General features: G+C 42.3%; 2 protein-coding genes across 3 annotated transcripts in view; one reads left to right on the forward strand and one right to left on the reverse strand.

The window, feature by feature from the left end:
- Positions 1-20,072, forward strand: part of LOC114661558 (duodenase-1-like) — a 271,168-nt gene that overhangs the window by 24,761 nt on the left and 226,335 nt on the right. The gene's annotated exons all lie outside the window — the stretch shown is intronic.
- Positions 1,567-8,483, reverse strand: LOC114662715 (duodenase-1-like). Its single transcript, XM_028816347.2, has 5 exons — positions 8,417-8,483; positions 8,074-8,227; positions 2,702-2,837; positions 2,034-2,252; positions 1,567-1,914 (listed from the first exon to the last, which is right to left on the reverse strand). Exons 1-5 carry the CDS (start codon positions 8,475-8,477, stop codon positions 1,741-1,743), a joined length of 744 nt encoding a protein of 247 aa, XP_028672180.1. The 5' UTR covers positions 8,478-8,483; the 3' UTR covers positions 1,567-1,740.

The raw sequence follows: 20,072 nt of genomic DNA on the forward strand, positions 1-20,072 counted from the left end.
CTCTGACCTGTTAGTGTTGAGATGGATGCACCCAAGACAGTACTTCTTGATGGGTTGCACTTCCCAATTATGTACCATAAAGGAAAACTAATTTTCACTAAGACCACATGAGCCACCCTTCAATTAAAGACTGTGGCACTGAAATGGGTATTGGTGCAGTCCCAGTACTATCTGTTGGGGACAGATGAGAACATGTTCTACCAGAGCTAGATTAGCCAAGAAAACACAGAAGGAGACCCATAGAGAAGTGCTGCTTCTGGTCATGTGACCCCAGGGGAGTATAAACAAGGGTTGGTAAAGAGGAAGGGCAATTTGCTTATGGTTACCACAAGGAGTAGAGCCATGTCTGAGAGGCTGCTTCAGTCTAAATGTTTATAAAAGAGGATTGCTAAGTTGGAGAAGAAAGACCCACACTGCCTAACCAGATATTTGTTCAAATCATTGTAACCACAACATTTTGTTTTAAGTTCTCATTCAGGTGTCCTGCTTCCTGTTTTGAGAATCACTCACCAATGTCTATCCATATTACTAACCGAAGGTTGTAAACCGGATATGGACACAGGGCGCATCGAAGCGCATGCGCACTGCCGTACTGCAACGAGCCCGCCCATAGCTAACGACACAGCCACAGAAACACAGAAACGAGAAGGTTGTAAACCGGATGTCACGCCCCAGAGTCCAGAGTCAAACGCAGCAGCATCCCAAAACGCGGTGGTGCCCGCCCCAGAGTCAAACGCAGAGACTTCCCAAAACGCAGCGGCTTCGCAGAGCCAGTAGGTGGCGCCCAAATAACACAACCTGTGAGCTACACTTGCTCTAATCCACTGTGCCAGTAATATACATCACATAACGGTCACAGACTCTAACCCAGCGGCTTCCCAGACTTAGTGGCTGGCACACGAACACCACAACCTGTAAACTGAACTTGCTGTGCTCCACTCTGCCAGCAGTCGGTGTCAGCAAAGGCAACGGAATCACGTCTCCACAAAACGAAACCGCTTTAGTATAGATATGCTTATGTAATGAAATGACATTTCCCCAGACGCACCCACCCTCCATGATATGTCATCCATCCAGATATCGGACGGAACAGAAACTGATTGCCATTCTTGGATTTCTGATTTGCTAGCGAATCGCGGGCTTACTTGTAAATGAATAATCTAAACTCTGTCCATATTGGATGGTAGTTTTGCACCAATAGTTTCACAACAGTTTCACTTGCTAAGATTCCTTTGCCTACAGAATGCTCTTACCTGCTTCTTTCAGTAGAAAATAAAGACTTTATGCTCTTTTTCACATCTGAACAACACCATCCTTAAGGTCTTTAAGGATTTTTAATGGCCACAGATCCCAGGTGTAAAAACCCCATTATGACCCCCCTATTCCTCAAACCTTAAAGCATTCTTCTATTTTGGTTAAACTTGCTAAAGACACGTTATCAGAATCAACTTTGCCTTGAGGTTAATATCAGGAATCTGGTGCATCTGTACATCTGATAAGAGAAAAGATAAAACGGACACAAATAACATGAGCTGCAATAACAAGTCACACACTTCCTGCCTTGCATTGCAGACTTTATTGAAGCAGAAAAGTAGTTATGATGTGCTGGTGAGGATGATTTGAGGACAGTGGAAAACCTACCCAGCATTCCTCACTCTCTGCCTGTGAGTGACTGTGGTGCTAGATCAAGGCTCAGGATCTCAGCTGGCTTATTGGGTCATACTGGCTTTGGCAGAGACATCAAGCAGCAGAGTATTTCTTGATTGTCATTTGGATCCAGTCCCAGTATGCAGACACCCTTATGTAGGCAATACTTTGTGGATCGTCACATCCTTTTGAGGCATAAGACACAATCCCCACAGCTGTCGGCATATTCAAAATGCCATGACAAGCCAGAGGTCCTCCTGAATCTCCCTGAAATATAAAATATTTATTTTGGGGGGAATTTAGAAAAAAATAACAGCTGAAGAATAAGGCAAATCAAACTTCCCTGCCTAGCATTTTACTTAGGAAGAAAACCAATATTGACTTACATTACAGGCGCCAACTATTCCGGGGCCTCTTTCAAAGATGTGAGTAGCAGACAGAAAGTCTACCCGGACCTTCACCTCTCTCAGCACACTGTTGTCGTTCCCATTGGTTTTAGCGTATCCCCATCCTGCCACCGAGCATTTACAAATGCTGAAGTCTTCATCTCTCTTCGGAATTCTGATTGTCTTCACTGCGTGTGTGATATTGGCCCTGTACTTCAACTTTTGCAAAAGACAAAAATTCAGGATGAAGTCAGTGTGAGCTCTCATCCCTGGTGCCTACTAAGCACATCACAGCATGGTTACAAATGATAGGCAGGGGGAATTTTGTTTGTCTTCTATTTTTCATGCATCACTTATATTGTTTAAATAATCAAAGCAAAAGAAAAAGAGAAACGTTTAGTAAGCCAGTGGGAGGACTGAATACCATACTGTCAAAGATGTCATATACAGACAGTACAGTGTCCATCATGGAAATGTATTTAAGTCAAAGTGATGGCAATGAACTGCACACATACCAGTTAAATCAGACCTAAATGAAGGACTTCCTGTTGTTTGAAGACAAGAAAGGAAATAGAACATTGAGAGAGCTTTGGGCTCAGACGACAAATGTGGAATAAACCCCTGTTTGTTGTGTCCCCTCGCCCCGCTGTGCTCACAGTGACACTCACCTTTAAAAGCATGATGTCATTGGCTAGGGTTAAATTGTCAAAACATTTATGGGGGATGATTGCCTCTACTGGTATCACCTGTTGGGACTCCTCGTTTTTTGAGAAATCATGAGCTCCCAGAAGAACATTAATATTCCTGTTGAATAAAAGACAGCAGATAAGTCAGGGAGGAGTACAGGGAGAGTGGTTCATGAAGAGACCAAACAGATCATCACTTAAATATGATAAAACAAACAAAAAATGCTGATAATTGAAATACTGTAAACAAAACCCATCAGTGGCAAAAAACAAAAGCCATTGTAGGATTGTTCTAAGCTTGACCATTTTAAGACATAAGGAGAGAAAAACAACTTAGAAAATGTTTGCATGGTATAACGTTTAGGTGTATTAGGCCAGGTCGGCACAGTGGTGCAGTGGTAGCGCTGTTGCCTAGCATTTAGGAGACCCGGGTTCACTTCCTGGGTCCTCCCTGCGTGAGTTTGCATGTTCTCCCCCATGTCTGCGTGGGTATCTCCGGGTACTCCGGTTTCCTCCCACAGTCCAATGACATGCAGGTTAGGTGCATTGGCAATCCTAAATTGTCCCTAGTGTCTGCTTGGTGTGTGTGTGCACCCTGCGGTGGGCTGGCTCCCTGCCCGGGGTTTGTTTCCTGCCTTGCGCCCTGTGTTGGCTGGGACTGGCTCCTGTGACCCTGTAGTTAGGATAATGTGGGTTGGATAATGGAAGGATAAAGGATGGATGGATGTATTAGGCCAACAGATCCGAGGCATTTTAACTTTTTTTGATTACATCAAAAAGTCAGCTGCCAAGTTTTTGGTTATTAAATACTTTTGTACAATCAAATTGAAAAAATATCAGCGATAATAGAATGCAACTACATGAAAATCCATGCTTTTTAATTTTACAATATCAGATAATAATAATGATAATAATAATAATAATAATAATAATCTCTCTATTATGTAAAAAAATCTTGGTTTGAGACGTGACCTTCTCGGAAAGACACTTTGATGTCCCGCAAGAACAACCAATTTAAAACAAGATCACCGACATTTAACCTCTCAGTTGTTGGAATGCTTTTGGCAGACACACTCCATGTGCTCTCAGCTCTTAAAAATGTTATAGGTTCTAGATGGCACGTCAACGACTAAGCGAGAAGAAACCCAAAAGCGTTGGAGAGAAAAGAAGGCAAAAAAGAATGCAAAAAAGAACAATAATAATCTATGTGCAAATTCTGAAAATAAGAGAAAGTAATAATCAGCCTGGATCAAGAGGAACTGAAAACCTTGTAGGTCCAATTGGGGTCAGAAATAAAAGACTTCATAAAGACATTCAAAAACGTTGGCATGATACACAAGTAGAGCAGGTTAGAGATTATGAAAGCAGTGGAATTCGAAATACTCAGAAAAAAAAACATTGGTGCAATACACATACAGAGCAAGTTAAAGAAATTGAAAGTAGTAAAATTCGAAACTATCAAAAAAAAGAAAGTAAAGATCGCATTAGCACAAACAAACGGAAATTATTACTTGGTGAAACAACAGAACAGCAAAAAGAGATCGAATATATGGACATAGGTGATATGTCAGAAGTATGCAGATATTGTTCGGCTTTAAAGTTTAAGTCGGAGACTTGTAGATCGTCTAATTCATATTGCCATTAGGGAAAGTGGTGTTTCTTCCCAATGAAGAGGCCTATCCACAAGAATTAAAAGATTTGTTGTTTGATAAAAGCGAAGTCCACAAACACTACAGGCAAAATATCCGAGTCTACAATAATCTTTTCGCGTTTGAATCATTCAGTGCTCAAAACGTAGATTTACACAATAATGGACCATATGCTATGAGAATCTGTGGTCCCGCAACAATTAAAGCTACGATAAGTTTAATTTCGAAGAAACCACAATTTAGTCAGGTGTATATTTATGATCACAGAGAAGCGATGCAACATAGAATCAAAAGAGTATGTAACAATTCAAGTGAAAATAACAATCTCTTTAAATTGTATATCTGGATAACCAAACCTGGGGGTGGGTGAGCGAGCAAAGTGAGCAGGGGGCAGAGGTCCCTAGTAATATTAATAATAATAACAGTTCTTTACAATTAAACAGTTAAAAAAGAAGCTTAAACAGGTTTGTTGTGGCTCAACAGCTTTTATAGACAGTGTATTCCGATTCAAGTAATGTAAAACTGGCATTGATTGATGTGCTGTTGTTAGTTGTAGAGGGTCTGTCACTAATTATAGTTTAAATTTCTTATGCATAACATTTTTACAAGAAGTACCTGAAGGAAAGTCGAAATGTAAATTTATTGGCCACAATGATGGGATGGGTGGGGCAGTGGCAGCGTTGCTGCCTCATAGTAAGAGGACCAGGGTTTGTGTCCTGGTCCTCCCTGTGTGGAGTTTTCATGTTCTTCCTGTGTCTGTGCAGTTTCCTCTGGGTGCTCCAGTTTCATCCAACAGTTCAAAGACATGCAGGTTAGTTGGATTGGTGATGCTAAACTGACCCGGAAGTGCGTTTGTGTGTTTGCCATGTGATGGACTGGCACCCTGTCTGCCTACCATTTCAAGCCTATTGTACACAGCTTGGGACTGGGAAATGCATTTTAATTTAGAGCAGAGACTTATCTTCTCATCTGAAATTGTGACAACCAACTCCTGCTGGTGTGTCTTCATCATTGACTTAATAGTCCTGTGGAGGAGGCATGTGATATAGCAGGTCTGTGGCATGTGCATTTTCAATGAATAAATAGCTAGGGAGTGGGAATGGCCCCGAAGGTTGTACTTTGGTGAGCACCTAAGGAGTAGAGGTCTCTCCGGTTGTGGCTTCCCTGGATATCAAGGGAATGACAGCAGGAGTAGGAGCAAGGCTTGGTGTGACACCATGCACTACACGGAGGGACTGGTGGTAGGGGACCTGAACCAGGATTTAATGGCTGACTGTGTCTCCTCATGCTACAGGGTTCAATCCGGGATAAGCAGAGGAGACATCTGTTTTTTTTTTCCTTTCAGTATGGATTACATTTTAAAGGATATTTTTCTGCCCTTGATTTTAACCTGGATTTTAATGGAAAATTAATTGTCTGATTTTGGCCTTTTTAGCCTCCATAATGTTCACATTTTACTTGGTTTTATTCTGGAGTATTCATTTATTAAGAAGAGACACAGCATTGAATTTGCACATTGGCATTTCAAATTCTTGTTTGTTTTGTTTCGGAATAAAAGCACCTGTACAGTCACACCACCTCTAGACTGTGTGAGTCTTCACTTGCCAGGTATGTTATCGATGGTTCCAGGTTCAAGTGGCTCCTTGACGTGTCTCAAGGAATGTGAAGCCACACTCCAATATTAACACAAAATATAAAATGAAACTATGACTGAGCTCAAAAGCCACCCTGAAATACTTTGAGAGAAACTGCACCAACTAAGACTAAAACACAAAAAAAATTTGCTTTGCAATATGATGGTGCAGTAGGTAACACTGCCATCTGACAGCAGAAGAACATCGATTCATTTTCACTACAGTAAAGTTTATTCTGGGGAGTTTTTTTCCACTTTATAAACCAATGTGTTGTAAGGTTGCTTTACTTTTATTTCTAGAATTTTTAGGTATCAAATATGTGTCTTGAGATAAAGTTGGGTAAAGCAATGATGGGTTCTTATCTTGTGCCCAGATCTTTGCCTATTTGTGTCTCTTCCCTGAAGCAGCACATTCAGTAAAGAAATGATGGAAAAAGCATTTAAACAGTCAAAAGCACAAGAGACCCAAAGACAAAGGAATTCTTGAGAAACTGGAGATACAACTCATCAAGCTCGGCCTTACCACATGCATTTCAGAAATGGTCATCCACTTGTAGCTAAGCATGTTTGAACACAACCAGTACTTGCATGGGACTCATGCATACAATAGCGACATCATGCTAATGACACAGATATAGAGACACAACATCAAAACGAAGCAAATGCTGCAGCTCAACAACATGCAAGATTAAAAGGACTCAAATGCCAGTAATATGGCTAAGATATGGCATCGCCAGTGTCTTCTTACGAAAAGCAAGTACAGGTGGGTTCACGTCCTCTGCACTGAGTAATTCTTAGGAATTAACTGATGCCTCTCAGAATTCATGAATATATAAACTGCTAGGGAGTCTTTGGATTGTTTTTTGTCCCGAAACCATCCACAAATAGTATACATATGTATCAGCTTTTAGTATATATTATATGTGCTCAGTTATGTAATTCTGGGGGTTGTTTCATTTTACTATATTGTATTATGCTCCTCGGGCTATGTGATGATCTTAAACAAGCTCCTAACTGATATTAATTAATGTATTGGGTTAATGGGCACATCAGAATCTATTAACTAGTTAGTGCTCCTTACATAGTGGAGGTGTCCATCATTTTAAATTGTAGAACCCCTTGCCATAGAAGTGTTCCAAAATTGTGTATTTCTGGTACTTTTTATTGTGAATACCCCTTTCTGAATATACATTTATGCACTGGCCAAATTACCCACCACAGCCTTTTCAATTCTGACCCCTGTCTCTAACTGGCTATGTCTCTCACCCCTTCACCATCTAGCAGCTAATGTGTGGTGAGTATACGGATGCAATACTGGCTGCTGTCGCATCATCCAGGTGGGTGCAACATGTTAGTTGTGGTTGACGTAGTTCTCATCTGTCCAAGTGCTTTGAGTAGCAAGAACAGTGCTATAGAAATGTAATTAATTTAAAGCTCATAGTTCAGATACCAATCTACTTTAGCAAGAGTTATTCACTGATGTGCAATCATTCTACGTTGAAGTGTTTCTTTTATTAGTTTCATTTTGAAGATGACAAGATGAAAAGTAAAAATACTTTAAAACACTTAAACAACTCCTAAAAATACCCTCTGCATTTATTAGCCTGTGTTTACCTTGTTGCCATTCTGTGCTGTTATTGTACACATGCGACTCCTGTCCTCACTTAAAATTTCAAATTTGTCAATAAAAAGTATCCATATGAAAGAAATTTGTTACTGAAACAGCTGTTTGCAAATCTTTTTGTGTTAAAATATACAAACATTTGTCTAGCTTTTACTAAAGGAGGTCTGTTAACCTCACTGGTTTCTCAATTTATTACCAATTCTTAGTCTCTGGTTTTTCTCCCTAGTGAGTGACAATACTGAGTGCTTATTTTAAATATAAACATTTTAGTCCATTTCTAATTTGATTAAGCATATTTTCTTAAGCATGCATCACTAATAAAATGAGTTTTTAATTGTTCAGGAGGTTTGCTTTCAATTTGTTGATTTACAGACATTATTATAAATTAACATATGGGTATAATAAAGACATGATAGCTGGCAGGAAGGCAAGTCATGAAGAAACTTACTGTCTCTGGCAGTGAGCTGCTGTCAGAATGAAGTTTGGGTGAATGAGGAAACCACCACATATTTTTCCAACCTTTCCTATATGCAAGAAGGCCATGTATGGTCGGCTGTGAGGTTTCGCTTCTTTCCCATCAATGATCTTATCACCAGTGACACCTAAAAAAAGAGAATGTAAATACCTGATGGCTGGACACGACATTGAATATTACAGAGGGTGACTAATATTCAGATTCAGATCTTTAAGATTTTCTGGAATATTTTATAAAGTTAAACTTTGAGACCACAGAATGAAATATCTGAAACATTCAGGCCTCTAGTTTAAGTCTAAACACCATCTCAGCTTACCTCCCAGTGTGACACAGATGGCAAGGGTGGTAATCCAGTAAACTCCCAGCATGGTTTTCATCTCTGACTGTCTTTGTAGCTTAACTTTGCAGGTCCTGTCTTTATATTCAGGGTGGATTGTAGGTGGGTGGCACTGTAACTAACCACAAACCACGGTAGTCTATACAGACTAGGCAAGAAACCTAAAAAAGCACACCCTGTCCAACCACTGGTAGTTCAATTTTAGCCTCTGAGTAGTTAGAATACTTCCTAAACTTCAGAATCATTGGTAGCATATAGTTAATGTATACATATAGGAAAAACCTACATGAGGACTTAAATCATTTCTTACTGAGTTATGACCACCAAGATCTCTCTGCTCAAAATAAGCAATTCAAGTTTAATTCTCCTTCTGAATGAAGTGATGAATGCAGTAGTGTCATAATAAAACATAAAAACATTAAGACATTTTACAAACAGGTCATCAAGAGTGTCACAATATCAGATCCTGACAAGTTGCACGTGTCTCCACTTTAATTGCTGATAGTGTGTTTCAGAGATCCATTTTGACTGCACTTCCCCTTCCACTTTACTGTTCTGCAGAAATAAAGTTCTGAAACAGCTTCATTACTGTGTGACAGTCCGAGTTGGCTCCACACTCCTTAGTTACTTCCAGGAGCCACTTGAACTCAGAAATGCAGATAACGGACGAGAGGATGAGCTGGGTAAATGAGGACACACACACACAGTTAGCAAGGGGTAGTGCAAGTGATTTTATTTAAAAACAAAACAGTGTCCAAAAGTTGCAGATATCCCCAAATAAATAATCCATAAAATGATGTGCAACGTGGAAGGTAAAATATTCAATAAATAAATAATCCTTTAAAAAACAAGGTTAAACTCTTCTTCTTTTTCTTCTTCTTATTCTTTCGACTGCTCCCGTTAGGGGTTGACACAACAGGTCATCTTTTTCCATCTCTTCCTGTCATCTTGTTCTGTTACACCCATCACCTGCTTGTCCTCACTCACCACATCCATAAACCTTCTTTTAGGCCTTCCTCTTTTCCTCTTCCCTGGCAGCTCTATCCTTATCATCCTTCTCTCAATATACTCAGCATCTCTCCTCTGCACATGTCCAAACCAACGCCATCTTGCCTCTCTGACTTTTTCTCCCAACTATCCAACCTGAGCTGACCCTCTAATGTCCTCATTTCTAATCCTGTCCATCCTCGTCACACCCAATGCAAATCTTAGCATCTTTAACTCTACTACCTCCGGCTCTGTCTCCTGCTTTCTGGTCAGTGCCACCATCTCCAATCCATATAACATAGCTGGTCTCACTACCGTCCTGTAGATCTTCCCTTTCACTCTTGCTGATACCCATCTGTCACAAATCACTCCTGTCACTCTTATCCACACACACCACCCTGCCTGCACTCTCTTCATCACCTCTCTTTCACACTCCCCGTTACTCTGTACTGTAGATCCCAGGTATTTCAACTCCTCCACTTTGCCTATTCTACACCCAGCATCCTCACCATTCCTCTGACCTTCCTCTCATTTACACACATGTATTCTGTCTTTGTCCTACTGATCTCTCCTCTCTAGAGCATATCTCCACCTCCCTTTCAACACCTCTAGCCTTGGTTCATGGATTCATTGAGAACAATTTCAGGTCTTGATGTCCTGGCTAACTTTCCCACCACGGTCTAGTCATTCTGGACCTCTAATCATCCCAGGTCTCTAATTGGCTACCTATCTCTCACTGCTTGTGAAACATTAACACAAAGAATAGGCCTCATTTATGAAATGTCATTTACTTAGTGACATCTTCTGTTTCATCCACCCTTAATGTGTGTGCTGGTGAATCTGAAAAGCCATTTAATAGAAGCTTGTTCACACATTTTGTTTTCTAACCTGCTTGTCTAGTTCCCTGTCACAGGAAAAAAGTGACAATCCACCCGAAGCTAAGCATATATGGGCCAAGGCAGAACTTGAATGGGAGACCATCTAGGAAAAGCTTTGGTTGCTGCTGGAAGAGGTGTTGGCAAGGCCAGCAGGGAGGTGCTTGCCTTGTGGTCTATGTGTGGACATTAATGCCTCAGTGCTGTGACAGGAACACTGTGCTTTAAAAATTGGCACTGCCCTTTGGATGAGATGTAACGCTAAGGTCCTGACTCCCTGTGGTCATTAAAGATCCCTGGGCATCTTTCGTAAATAGTAAGGTGTTTTCAAATGTCCTGACTAAACTGCTCACCACAGCCTAGTCATTCTGGCCCGTAATCATCATCTGTCCCATCTGTCTCACCCCTTCATCACCTAATATCTAATGTGTAGTTTGCGTACTGATTCAAAAATGGCTCCATCACATCATCAAGGTGGGTGCTACATATTGGGGTAGTTGAAGTGACTCGCCACTCGGTATGAGTACAAATGTAAAAGAATAAAATAGTAAGTCCCACCATATTTCTCAGTTTGACTACATTGTAACCTCACATCCTGTAGAATATCTAAAATTACAGAAAATAAAACAATGGTAATCGTTATTACCAGCTGCTATAGATCCTTTTCTGTCCTCCATTTCTTTCAGAATATCCTGAATTGAATTAAATAACAGTGTTTAGAAATGTCAGCTTTCAAATTCTAGAAGCTGCTTTTCCATCATTCTCTGTTTTAGCTGACTTTAGTTGTCAGGGTGATGTCTCCATCTATTATTAGAGAATAACAAAAGTTCTAAATTCAAAAATTTAATGAAGAATTTTATCATTAAAATAGCTTAATTGAGCCAGATGTATAATTTGGTTAACCCACAGAGCCCCTTTGATCACCCTGGAATTCCATCTAAAATGTTTGGTCGTATTTTTACAAGCTTTGGGGTTTGCACTATTAATGTAATGAATGTGTATTGAGTAGGTGCTAAAAAAAGAGCTTCAGTTCTAATTTTGTAAACCAGTCTCACGAATTTTAAGAATTCAAGGCTTCTTGTTTCCTCACAGTGTTGACAGTATGTGAAGAACCACATCCTGTGTCAGGGGTGCCAAACTCGGACCTTAGAGGGCCACAGTGGCTGCAGGTTTTCATTCTGCCTACCATACTTTCTTCATTAATAACTCCTTTCTCATGCTGATGGATTTTGTTTTCTTTAATTTTACTTGACTTGCTTCTTCAAATTCCAACATTTGTTTCTTTCTCCATAAACAGGCAAACTGTATTGAAATGCAAAGCGAACCAGCAGGTGCAGAGGTGGGTAGAGTAGCTAAAAATTGTACTCAAGTAAGAGTAGCATTACTTCAAAATAATATTACTCAAGTAGAAGTAAAAAGTAGTCACCCAAAAAATTACTCAAGTAAAAGTAAAAAAAGTACTTGGTGAAAAGACTACTCAAGTACTGAGTAACTGTTTGATCATAATAAATTATTTATATTTTAGAAATGTTGCAATAAGACAGACAAAAATATAAAATAAGGTGCAAATTCTGCTATTTCCAAATAATAAAATAAGAAATGAGTAAAAATAAATAACATCTTTACAAAATAAAGATACACAAATAACACAAAGTTCCAAATCTCAGTTTTTCACAACAAAGCTTTTGAAGCCAGTACCAGTAGTTGGTAACATGTATGTTTGAACAGTGCAAACTACTTATAGTGACAAGATATACTGTGCACTGACAGCATAATACTGCATATTCACTTGCCCTCCAAATAGCCCTCCACAGCTGATAGAAAATAACATTAGAACAAGGTAGCTTGTGCACGTACAAGAAGTCTCACTTTACCTTGACTGTCTTTGTCTGTGTATGTTTGATTAAAACTTGCTTGCTCAGCTTGCTTGCTCAGTGAAGTGATAGTTAAGCTTCAGCAGGAGTTGGCTCTCATTTTTCATGTACAGTATTCTTTCTTTCCCTGTCTGCTGTCTGTGAGGAGTTTGTGCCACTATGCCGTGACAGTTTGTGTGTGGTCATGTGACTGCATGGCTACTTCTGATTTGTGAACGGAGCCATGTGATTATTGTTGCTACGTCTGATTGGTGAAACAACAACAACAACATTTATTTATATAGCACATTTTCATACAAAAAGTAGCTCAAAGTGCTTTACATAATGAAGAAAAAAAAAAAAAAAAGACAAAATAAGAAATTAAAAATAAGACAACATTAGTTAACATAGAAAGGAGTAAGGTCCGATGGCCAGGGTGGACAGAAAAAACAAAAAAAAACTCCAGAAGGCTGGAGAAAAAAAATAAAATCTGTAGGGGGTTCCAGGCCACGAGACCGCCCAGTCCCCTCTGGACATTCTACCTAACATGAATGAAATAGTCCTCTTTGTAGTTAGGGTTCTCATGGAGTCACTTGATGCTGATGGTCATACAGACTTCTGGCTTTTAATCCATCCATCATTGTTGGGACATCATGGTGCTTTGGGTAGATGGTGGTGGCGTGCGCCACCACCAACAGGACACCGGAAAAGGAAACAGAAGAGAGAGTAGGGGTTAGTACAGTTTTTGAATGAATAGTTATTATAATGAATTGGATATACAGAGTGTCAGGATTAAATTACAGTGAAGTTATGAGAAGGCCATGTTAAAGTAATGTGTTTTCAGTAGTTTTTCAAAGTGCTCCACTGTATTAGCCTGGCGAATTCCTACTGGCAGGCTATTCCAGATTTTAGGTGCATAACAGCAGAAGGCCGCCTCACCACTTCTTTTAAGTTTTTGCTCTTGGAATTCTAAGGAGACACTCAGTTGAGGATCTGAGGTTACGATTTGGAATATAAGGTGTCAGACATTCCGATATATAAGCCGGGGCGAGATTATTAAAGCTTTATAAACCATAAGCAGAATTTTAAAGTCAATTCTGAATGACACAGGTAACAGTCATGCAGTAGATCCACTGGCGGCTTCTCTCGCAAAAATATAGCCTATCTAATGGAAAAAAAGTAACGATTCGAGTGTTGCTCAATGTAGCAGAGTAAGAGTAGTGTTTCTTCTTTACAAATGTACTCAAGTAAAAGTAAAAAGTATGGTGCAGTAAAACTACTCTTAGAAGTACAATTGTTTTAAAAAGTTACTCAAGTAAATGTAACGGAGTAAATGTAACTTGTTACTACCCAACTCTGAGCAGGTGGTAAGGAATTTTATAATCTAGGCATAATGATTTCTCTAAGATAATGAACTAAAACTATGAAAAAGATATTTTTAGAAATAATAAAGCATAATTGAAATATGATTTACTTTTTTTTTTATGAAGAGTTCTCTCCACCACAATGGCCCACTAATTCTGGGCTCTCAAATGTTTCTGGAAGTAAGAATGAGATGCTTGAGTACTCTTATGTGTGTCAAGTTTGTGAAGAGCAGATGTTTTGAACCACTGCTTGAAGTGAAGGAATCCAACACAGAGAAGAGAATCCAGCATAAGGAGCATTTATTTGTAAAATGAGTTGGTAGGTGATAATTAGGAGAGATAATAAGAAAGGTTCATGCAAAAGATCTCATTCTCTAATATGGAATCATTTACACGAGCTGGAAGTGCAGCTGGTGTCTTGCAGTACATCTTCAACACTTTGCCACTTGTGGTTTACACATTCTGCCTTTACAGAGGAGACAGCAAATCACCGTAATTAGCTCATGCTGAAGTCCCCCAGGTGTTGGCCTGTGCTGGAGAGACAAATCACCATTTTGTGACTGTAGACATTTTGCCTTATAACATTAGTGAAATGCCATTTTCTGCAAGTTGTTCAGAGAAGATAATTTAACTGTGAATGTTATTTTTTTACAAAGATAAACTTTTACTCACAGATGTTTAATACTTTGAGCAGCACTTGCTGGACAAGGCTTTAAATTTTGATTTATCATTCTGTGCATTCTATCTAAGATTATACTTTTTTTTTTTCTCCCAGTCTATAACACATTGTAATCCTAGCTCAAACTGACCAGTTATTTTGTAAATAAGAGGCATGGTGGGATATGTCTATCCCTGAAAAACTGGATATGTGTCATTTTGCACATATTTTCATAATTTATACTTTTAGGCAGAGCTGTCCATCAGCAGAATAGTCAGCCAATTATTTGTGAGTAATATGACATGGAGAAAATGGCATATAGAACTTGGTGGTGTCTCTCAGGGGTCACTGCTAGGACCGCTGCTATTTTAAAAAACTACTCAAAAAAATTAAAGGAACACTTTTTAATTCGAGTATAGCACCGAGTCAATGAAACTTCTGGGCTATTGATCTGGTCAGTTAAGTAGCAGAGGGGGAAGTTAACCAGTTTCAGCTGCTTTGGTGTTAATGAAAATAACAATAGGTGCACCAGAGGGGCAACAATGAGATGACCCCCAAAACAGGAATGAATGTTTAACAGGTGGAGGCCACTGACGTTTTTTCCCTCCTCATCTGACTGCTTTTTCCCTAGTTTTGCATTTGGCTACGGTCAGTGTCACTACTGGTAGCATGAGGCGATACCTGGACCCTACTGAGGTTGGTTGCAGAGGCAGTCCAACTTCTCCAGGATGCACATCAATACATGCCATTGCCAAAAGGTTTGCTGTGTTTCCCAGCACAGTCTCAAGAGCATGGAGGAGATACCAGGAGACAGGCAGTTACTCTAGGAGAGCTGGACAAGGCTGTAGAAGGTCCTTAACCCAACAGAAGGACCACTATCTGCTCCTTTGGACAAGGAGGAACAGGATGAGCACTGCCAGAGCCCTACAAAATGACCTCCAGCAGGCCACTGGTGTGATTGTCTCTGACCAAACAATCAGAAACAGACTTCATGAGGGTGGTCCGAGGGCCCAACTTCCTCTAGTGGGCCCTGTGCTCACTGCCCGGCACAGTGGAGCTCAATTAGCATTTGCCATAGAATACCAGACTTGGCAGGTCCACCACTGGTGCCCCTGTGCTTTTCACAGATGAGAGCAGGTTCACCCTGAGCACATGTGACAGACGTGAAAGGGTCTGGAGAAGCCATGGAGAACATTATGCTGCCTATAACATCATTCAGCATAACCAGTTTGATGGTGGGTCAGTGATGGTCTTGGTGGACCCACAGGCCTTTACAGGCTAGACAACGGCACCTTGACTGCTATTAGATATTGGGATGAAATCCTTGGACCCATTGTCATGACCCTATGCTGGTGCAGTGGGTCCTGGGGTCCTTCTGGCGCACGACAATACCCGGCCTCATATGGCAAGAGTTTGCAGGCAGTTGCTGGAGGATGAAGGAATTGATACCATTGACTGGCCCCCACACTCACTTTCCTGACCTAAATACAACAGAAGACCTCTGAGACATTTTGTTTTGGTCCATCAAACATCTCCAGGTTGCACCTCAGACAGTCCAGGAGCTCAGTGATGCCCTGGTCCAAGAAACACTCCTTGTCTTTGCCTTTTTCTTTGTCTCTTCCTACCTCCTCCACTCCTCAGGCAAGCTTTATCTCCAACTCTAGCTCCTTGAGTTGTGGCAGGCAGCTCCTTCTATGTTACACCCAAAAAGCACTTCCGGTGTTCTGAAGCTGTAGCTCAGAAGCACTTTCTGTGTAAGGTGAGAGCCTAATAAAGAAGGGCTCCCCAATCCCCGCAGCAAACCCTGGCAGCACCCAACATGGCTGAGTCCAAGAATTCCAATTTTCATGGTGCCTTGTGGGAATCCATTATGCCACTGCAATCCTCTAGAAACCAGTGGCCGCGAGCGGACTGGGCGTCCATTTTGGCGCCGTACCTGAAGGGTGTCGCGCAGCGGGCCTATTAGACCATAGCATTCAAGCCATGGCTTTAAGTATATATTAGTCATGGTTGATTACGTGACTCGATACCCAGAGGCGGTTCCATTGCGCTCTGCTAACACAAAAAATATCGCACGGGAACTGGTAAACCTTTTTTCTAGAGTAGAAATACCCAAAGAAGTCCTCACGGACAAGGGTACTCCCTTCACCTCGGATACGTTCAGGGAAGTAGCCGGATTACTCCGTATTTCGCATCTTAAGACGTCTGTCTATCACCCGCAAACTGACGGGTTGGTAGAACGTTTCAATCAGACGCTTAAACAAATGCTACGTAAAGTAGTCAGCGCGGGCGGTAGGAATTGGGACCAACTTTTGCCTCTTGTGCTCTTTGCCTATCGGGAGGTACCCCAAGCTTCCACTGGCTTTTAGATATGTTAAAAGAAGGATGGGAGGCGGAACCTCTTCCTTCCACTAATGTTTTGGAGTATATCGCGCAATTGCGTGATAGACTTGAACATATCAGACCACTTCTAAAGGAACACATGTTGCGGGCTCAATCAGCGCAGGCGTGGTGTTATAATAAGAACTCCGTCTTCAGGGAATTCCAGCCCGGGGACAGGGTGATGGTGCTCGTCCCCTCCTCCCACTCTAAACTATTAGCCCATTGGCTGGGACCTTACGAGGTTAAGGAAAGGAAAGGAAAGGGCTGGTCAACTATTTGGTCCAACAACCAAATCGCCGCCCAGCTGAGAGGGTGTATCATGTGAACTTGTTAAAGCCATGGAGAGAACGAGAGGACACCTCAGCCTCCGGTGCATCCCTCTCCCTCTTTTCAAAGAAAACAACCCTTAATCTCGGACCAGATTTGACCCCTTACCAGAGGCGGGAGCTGGAACAAGCTATCCTAGCTGTCCCCAAGGTAGTCAGCGAGACGCCTGGCCGCACCTCGCTGATTGAGCACGAGATCATTACAGACCCCGGGGTGGTAGTCAGGGAACGGCCATATCGCCTTCCAGGGGCAAAACGCGCTGAGGTAGAAGTCGAAATCCAATGGATGCTGGACTTAGACGTTATTGAGGAAAGTCATAGCCCCTGGTCCAGTCCTATCGTCCTTGTTTCCAAGCCCGACGGCTCCTGGAGATTCTGTAACGACTTCAGACGTCTGAATCAGGTCTCCAAGTTTGACGCCTATCCCATGCCTAGAATTGATGACCTTATTGAACAGTTGGGTATGGCACAGTATTTGACTACTCTTGACATGACCAAAAGGTATTGGCAAATTCCCTTAACGGCATCCGCGAAAGAAAAAACAGCCTTTAGTACCCCAAGTGGACATTGGCAATATAAGGTCCTCCCATTTGGACTGCATGGGGCGCCTGCGACCTTCCAACGTCTGGTAGACAGAGTGCTCCGGCCCCACCAGTCTTATTGTGCCGCCTACCTGGATGACGTAGTCATCCATTCTGACACCTGGGAGGAACATATTTTGCAGGTCTATGCTGTCCTCGCCACGCTAGCGAAGGCTGGTCTCCATATAAATCCCTGTAAATGTTTCTTTGGTTTAAAGGAGGCCAAATATTTAGGCTACCTAGTGGGACGGGGACAGGTGAAGCCACAATGTTCTAAAATCAAAGACATCCTTGAATGGCCCCGTCCGAATACCAAGAGACAGGTGCAGGCCTTTTTGGGGTTAGCCGGGTACTACCGCCAGTTTGTACCTCGCTTCTCTGAAAGAGCAAAGCCCTTGACTAACCTCACAAAGAAAGGAGCTCCTTTGTATGTGGTATGGGACGATATAACAGAACAGGCATTTTGTGACCTAAAGACGGCCCTAACAACGGCACCGATATTGAAAACCCCTGACTTTTCTCTTCCCTTTTTGCTCCAGACCAATACTTCGGACACAGGCCTGGGGGCCGTGCTGAGCCAAAGTGTCGACGGTGTCGAACACCCCATTTTCTACTTGAGCCGGAAACTGTTGGACCGGGAGACCAGGTATGCAGCAGTGGAGAGGGAAGCTCTGGCCATTAAGTGGACAGTGACTCATCTCAGGTACTACCTGTTGGGCCAGGAGTTCACCCTGGTGACGGATCATGCCGCTCTCCAGTGGATGGCTCTGCATAAGGAGTCGAATCCCCGGGTCACCAGGTGGTTTTTGGACCTGCAGCCCTATAAGTTTACTGTCACTTATCGGCAGGGTAACCTTCAGGCCAATGCTGATGCCCTCTCCCGGGTTCACGACTTCTCGGTCCTCCCCGATCGGTCTGGGCTCTGGGGGGGGGGGGGGTTCATTTCACGCATGCGCGTTTAGGGAGCCGCGGAAAGACCCAAGACGTAACGTGCAACCTCTTGCCAAGTGGGAATGGCGGAGCACTAACCTCTCTCTTTGTTTTCCCAGAAAGAAGGAAGCGTCGCCACCCTGAAACCACAAGTCTCTGACCACACCTACCCACTTACTCCTGTTCTTTCCCTCTGATGACATCATGGCTCCCAGCATCCAGTTCACCAACACTTCCCAGCATTCCTCTGGCACTTCCGGTCCCCCCTCTATAAATATCCCCATTTTGCTTTGTCTTGTGTTGATTGTGTTTGTATTCCCTGGACCTACTTGTACCATATTGTGCAGACTGTACAGTATACGGGGCCGGAAAACCCCAAACCTTTTTATGTTTCTTTTGTCATCATCTACAATATATATATATATATATATATATATATATATATATATATATATATATATATATATATATATTGTGACAGATTAAGGTCTCGTGACCCCTTGAACCCTCAGACTAGACGTCAGACACCAGATAAAAGTCCAAATAATAGTTTATTATTATTAATAATAATAATAATAAATGTGCACAAAGCACCCTCCTCTCCACAATACTCAATAATAAATCAATAATCAAATAATAATACACAATCCTCCACTCCCAGACGCGTTGCCACCCTTCCATCCAGCTCAGCTCAACATCTGGGATTTCCCATCGTTCATTTATATTTCCTGACCCGGAAGTGTTTCCCATCTTACAGTCCATGTGATTTCTTATCACTTCCGGGTCAGATAAAAAGTCCTTCTTTTCAACCCGGAAACACGACGTTCTCTCTGGTCATATGATTATGACGTGCTTCCGGGTTATAGGGCAAATATAAGTCCTTGAGCCTCCCTGCAGCATCCTCTGGTGGGCCCCACGGTGTCCAACAGGGTCGGGAATAAAAACTCCATTGTCCATAATTCCCTGCTGGTCTTAGGGGCACTTCCATGCTACAGGGAGGGCTCCATCTAGCGGCCTGGGGGTATTGGCCGGGGTAAATGGCCGACCATCCCTCACAATATATATATATACACTGTATATTTATTGTGGCACGCGGGTGGGGGTGGTACCCAGCCGGGACGCCCAAGAGGACCGGAGGAGGGCTCACACGTCCTCCGGACCACAAGGGGGTGTCCCCCCTAGTTGTGTTGGGGACCACGGGTACAGGGCTGTAAAGCCCAACCCTGTAGGGGCCTCATGGTCACCTCCAGGTGGCGCCCCAATGCCTGGAAAGCCCTGGACCTCAGCACTTCCGCCACACCAGGAAGTGCTGGGGGGAACAGGAGCAGGGACACCCGGAGTGCTTCCGGGGATGCAGCCGGCACTTCCGCCACACTGGGGCGTGTCGGTGGAATGTTGCCGGGAACCATCTGGAGCACATCCGGGTGATTATAAAAGGGGCCGCCTCCCTTTATTCAGGGCTGGAGTCGGGTGGAAGAGGACGAGATCTGGGAGAGGAAAGAGGCGGCCTGAAGAAAGGAAATGCAGACTGTGGTTTTGGCCTGGACTTTTGTGGTGATTGGTGCTGAGGCACTTGGTTTGTGCACTACTTTATTGTATAATAAACGTGTGTTGGACTTATAAAATGACGTCCGTCTGTCTGTGTCTGGGCTGCTTCCCACAATATATATATACTGTCA

Source organism: Erpetoichthys calabaricus, chromosome 12 (assembly GCF_900747795.2).
Source record: "Erpetoichthys calabaricus chromosome 12, fErpCal1.3, whole genome shotgun sequence".
In the NCBI taxonomy this organism is placed as follows: Eukaryota; Metazoa; Chordata; class Cladistia; order Polypteriformes; family Polypteridae; genus Erpetoichthys; species Erpetoichthys calabaricus.

What these genes read in the sequence shown, in the direction of transcription:
- LOC114662715 (XM_028816347.2), bottom strand. Translation starts at nt 8,477, where the DNA reads ATGAAAACCATGCTGGGAGTTTACTGGATTACCACCCTTGCCATCTGT. An exon ending in GCAGCTCACTGCCAGAGACA is followed by an intron (nt 2,838 to 8,073) that starts GTAAGTTTCTTC and finishes TTTATTCAACAG; the next exon opens with GAATATTAATGTTCTTCTGG. An exon ending in GAATAGTTGGCGCCTGTAAT is followed by an intron (nt 1,915 to 2,033) that starts GTAAGTCAATAT and finishes TTTATATTTCAG; the next exon opens with GGAGATTCAGGAGGACCTCT.